Source organism: Aureococcus anophagefferens (assembly GCF_000186865.1).
Source record: "Aureococcus anophagefferens unplaced genomic scaffold AURANscaffold_12, whole genome shotgun sequence".
NCBI classification, from domain to species: Eukaryota; class Pelagophyceae; order Pelagomonadales; family Pelagomonadaceae; genus Aureococcus; species Aureococcus anophagefferens.
Window position 1 is genome coordinate 809,800 of NW_008705572.1, and position 4,514 is coordinate 814,313.

Below are 4,514 nucleotides of genomic sequence, written 5' to 3' on the forward strand. Positions count from 1 at the left end.
CGACGCCTGCTGGACCTGCTTGAACTTGCCGAACTCGTGCGGCTTTCGCCAGTACGCGTCCCACTCGACGAGGCAGAGCGTCACGCGCCACCGCGGGTCGCCGGCGCCGACCATCTCCTCGCGCACGCCGACGGGTACCCAGATGGCGCCGACGCGGATGTCGTCGTAGCCGCGCGCGGCACCGGCGCCGCCGCTCCACGTCGCGGCGCAGAGCCAGAGGCCGCCGAGCAGCGTGACGAGGACGGCGATGGCGGCGGCGCTGCGACTGCTGCGTTTCGCCTCCGTCTCCGTCGACATGGCTGCCCACCTCGCGACGTGCGACGGCTGCTAGGCTAGCAACAAGCACGTCGGCATATGGCTGCCCCACATCGCGCGCAGAAATACGACTGCACCCAATTGACTGCACCTTGAAGGTCGATCTCAAGAGCTCCGCGATGATGAGATCGATCATGCGGCGTTCTGGCAGGCAAAAAACCGCGCGCGCGGCGCTCGCGCTCGCCCTCGCGTGCGCGCAGACCGCCGCGCTCTCGCTCGCGACGCCGCACGCCAAACCATGCCGCACGAGCGCCTTGCGGGCGGCGGTGGTCAGCGACGAGCTCGGCCACCTGGACAAAAAGGTCGTCGGCGCCGCCGCGGCCCGCGCCCTGCGCTTCGACGGCATGATCGCGTTCGACCGCCGGCGGCGGCGCCTGCCGCGCGTGCCCGTCGTGAGCAAGTACGTGGAGTACGTCGGCGAGCTCTGGCGCGCGGACGAGGCGAGCACGGCGCGGTCCGACGTCGTCGAGGTCGGCCGGGGCACGACGCTCGCGACGCGCGTGACCACGGGCGTGGGCCTGGGCCTCCTCTTCACGTATTGGACCATGGTCCCGAACTGGGCCTTCGCGCTGGGCATGCTGCTCCAGGCGCTCGTCGCGCAGCTCGAGTACTTTCGCATGGCGATCATCCGGGGCGCGCGGCCCGCGCGGAGGATCGTCATGGCCGCGTCCATCGCGGCCATGGCCGTCGCCGCGGGGGCGCCGGCGCTCCACGAGCTCGTCTTCCCCGTGGGGGCGACGTGGATGATGCTGTGGCTGTGTCTCATGCGGAAGCACGCGAGTTCGATACAGGACATCTCGACGTCGCTCATGGGCCTCTTCTACACGGCCTATCTGCCGAGCTTCTGGGTGCGCCTGCGGTGCGCGCCCGAGTGGACCATGGCGGCGGCGAACCTCGCGCCGGAGGGCGCGTTCGCGTCCGTCGCGGCGGCGGCGGCGGCGCACGTGCCGCTCCTGCGGCACGCGGGCGCGCAGGCCGTCTGGTGGACGGCGCTGACCGTCGCCGTGTCCGACATCGGCGCCTACTTCGGGGGCAAGCGCTTCGGCCGCCACTCGCTCGCGGCGCTGGGCCTCGGCGCGGCGGCCGAGGCGTCGCCGAACAAGACGATCGAGGGCGCGATCTCGGGCTTTGGTGCCGCGGGCCTCTGCTTCGGCCTCGGCGCCCGGGCCATGGGCTGGCCGCTCTGGCCCCTGAGCGGCGTCGGCTTCGGCGTGACCATCGCGATGCTCGCGCTCCTCGGCGACCTCACGGCGTCCATGCTCAAGCGCGACGCGGGCGTCAAGGACTTCGGCCACCTCTTCCCGGGCCACGGCGGCGTCCTCGACCGCCTCGACGGCTACTTCTTCGTCGCGCCCATCGCCCTCGTGCTGCTCCCGCGCCTCGTCGCGCCGGGCGCCTGGGTGCCGTGAGGGAGGCGCCGTCGGCCTAATTTCCGTCGTCGACATGTCGTCGAATGGGCGCCGGCTGGGTCTTGACGCCGACGCGAGTGAATCCCGAGCTCCGCGAGCTGATCGGCGAGTTCCTGCCGCCAGCCTGCAGCGTCGCACAGCGCGTCGTCCGCGCGACCACCTACAGCGCCGCCGTAGCAGCAGCGCGCCGCGAGGATGGACGAGCTCGTGAAGCAGGCCGAGGCCGCCGGCGAGGCCGTCAAGGTGGCCAAGGGCGGCGACTCCAAGGAGGCGATCAAGGCCGCCGTCGACGCGCTCGTGGCCATCAAGGAGAAGATCACGGCGCTGGACCCGAGCCACCCGCTGGCGCTCGTGGACAAGGCGGCGAAGAAGAAGGCGGAGAAGGAGAAGAAGAAGAAGGAAGCCGAGGCCGCGGCGGCCGCGAACGGCGGCGGCGACGCCGGCCCGAGCAAGAACGCGCAAAAGGCCGCGGCGAAGAAGGCGCTCAAGGACGCGAAGAAGAAGGCGCACAAGGAGGGCGCGGCGCCGCCGCCCGCGGCGGCGCCCGCCGCCGCGGCGCCCAAGGCCGCCGCGCCCAAGGCCGCCGCGCCCAAGGCCGCGCCGGCGCCCGGCGGCTCCGCCGCGGGCGTCGTCTACTTCGGCGCCGACGCGCCGCCCCTCGCGGCCATGGCGACCGTCGCCGCCGTCGGCGGGGGCGCGACCTTCGCCGTCGACGCGGCGCTCAAGAAGGCGCAGCCCTACACGACGGTCGGCGGCTGCCGCGTCTTCGGCGCCGTCGCGATCGCGCGGCACGTCGCGCGCGCGGCCGGCGCCGCGGCCTTCCTCGGCGGGGCGTCGCCCGCGGACGCGGCCCTCGTGGACCAGTGGGTCGAGCTCTCGCTGTCGTACCCGGCGTTCGGCGACGGCCCGGGCCTGGTCGCGGCGCTCGCGGCGCGCCTCGCGGCGGGCACGTGGCTCGTGGGCACCGCGGCGACGCTCGCCGACGCCTGCTGCTGGGCGGCCGTGACGACGGCCGCCGCCGACGCCGCGGCGAAGAGCGCGGACGTCGCGCGGTGGCTCAAGCTCTGCGAGTCGCAGTTCGCCGCCGCGCGCGCGCTGCTCAAGGCCGCGCCGAAGGCGAGCGGCAAGGCCGCCGAGGCCTCCGCCGACGGCGGCTGCCCGCCGCTGGAGGGCGCCGTCGAGGGCAAGGTCGTCACGCGGTTCCCGCCGGAGCCGTCGGGCTACCTCCACATCGGCCACGCGAAGGCCGTGCTCCTCAACGACTACTACGCGCGGCGCTACAAGGGCAAGCTGCTCGTGCGATTCGACGACACGAACCCGTCCAAGGAGAAGGACGAGTACGCGGCGAACATCCTCCGCGACCTCCAGACGCTCGGCATCGACCCCGAGGACAAGGATAGCTACGTGTCGTTGAGCCACACGTCGGACCACTTCGACAAGATCGCGTCGCTCGCCGAGCAGCTCATCGACAAGGGCAAGGCCTTCATGGACGACACGCCCCAGCAGCAGATGCGCGACGAGCGCGAGGCGCGCTCCAACTCGAAGCACCGCGACGTCGACGCGAAGACGAACCTGCAGCGCTTCAAGGACATGCGCGAGGGCAAGGCGCCCGAGTGGTGCCTCCGCGCGAAGATCGACATGTCCAGCGACAACGGCACGCTCCGCGACCCCGTCATGTTCCGCGCGAACGACTCGCCGCACCACCGCACGGGCACGAAATACCGGGCCTACCCGACCTACGACCTCGCCTGCCCCATCGTCGACTCCCTCGAGGGCGTCACGCACGCGTTACGCACGACGGAGTACAACGACCGCGACGCGCAGTACGCGTGGCTCCAGGAGGCGCTGGGCCTGCGCAAGGTCCGGATCCACGCGTTCTCGCGCATCAACTTCGTGCGCACGCTCATGTCGAAGCGCAAGCTCGCCTGGCTCGTGGACCAGAAGGCCGTCGAGGGCTGGGACGACCCGCGCTTCCCGACGATCCAGGGCGTCGTCCGCCGCGGCGTCTCCGTCGCGTCGCTCCGCGACTTCATCGTCAGCCAGGGCGCGTCGCGGAACATCATCAACCTCGAGTGGGACTCGTTCTGGGCGCTCAACAAGGCGGCCTACGAGGCGCCGTCGAAGCGGTTGATGGCCGTCGAGGCCGCGGGAAAAGCGACGCTGAAGATCACGAACTGCCCGCAGTACGACGTCGGCGACGTCCACGCGCTGGTCGTGCCCTGGCACCCCAAGGACGAGTCCATGGGCATGCGGCCCTGCCGCATCGGCAACACGATCTACCTCGAGGGCGACGACGCGAAGACGCTGGCCGCGGGCGAGGAGGTCGTGCTCATGCGCTGGGGTCTGGTGAAGATCACCAAGGCCAACGGGCTCGCCTTCGAGGGCGAGTACGTGCCCGACGGCGTCTACAAGAAGAAGAAGACGCTGTCCTGGCTCGCGGAGACGCCCGACGCCGCGGCGCTGACCTTGGTGGAGTACGACTACCTCATCGCGAAGCCGAAGCTCGACGAGGACGACGACCTCGCGACGCCGGGCGTGCTCACGCCCGTGTCCATGGTCGAGACGCCGGCCATCGGCGACCCGCTCTGCAAGTTCCTCATGCAGGGCGACGTCGTCCAGCTCGAGCGCCGCGGCTTCTTCAAGTGCGACGTCGCCCACAACCCCTTCGCCAAGGAGCCCGCGCCCATCCGCCTCATCTACGTGCCCGACGGCAAGCCCCAGCACAAGGTGCCCTTCTCCCGCCTCCCCTCCGCGAAGAAGCCCTAGGGGGCCTAGCATGTGCTCAACGGC

The 4,514-nt window shown here is 71.6% G+C and overlaps 1 protein-coding gene across 1 annotated transcript; it reads left to right on the forward strand.

The window, feature by feature from the left end:
- Positions 1-449: 449 nt before the first annotated feature.
- Positions 450-4,514, forward strand: AURANDRAFT_71828 (hypothetical protein; the record flags this gene model as incomplete). Its single annotated transcript, XM_009039650.1, has 2 exons — positions 450-1,715; positions 1,902-4,514. The coding sequence occupies 2 exons, from the start codon at positions 450-452 to the stop codon at positions 4,488-4,490; spliced, it is 3,855 nt and encodes a 1,284-aa protein (XP_009037898.1).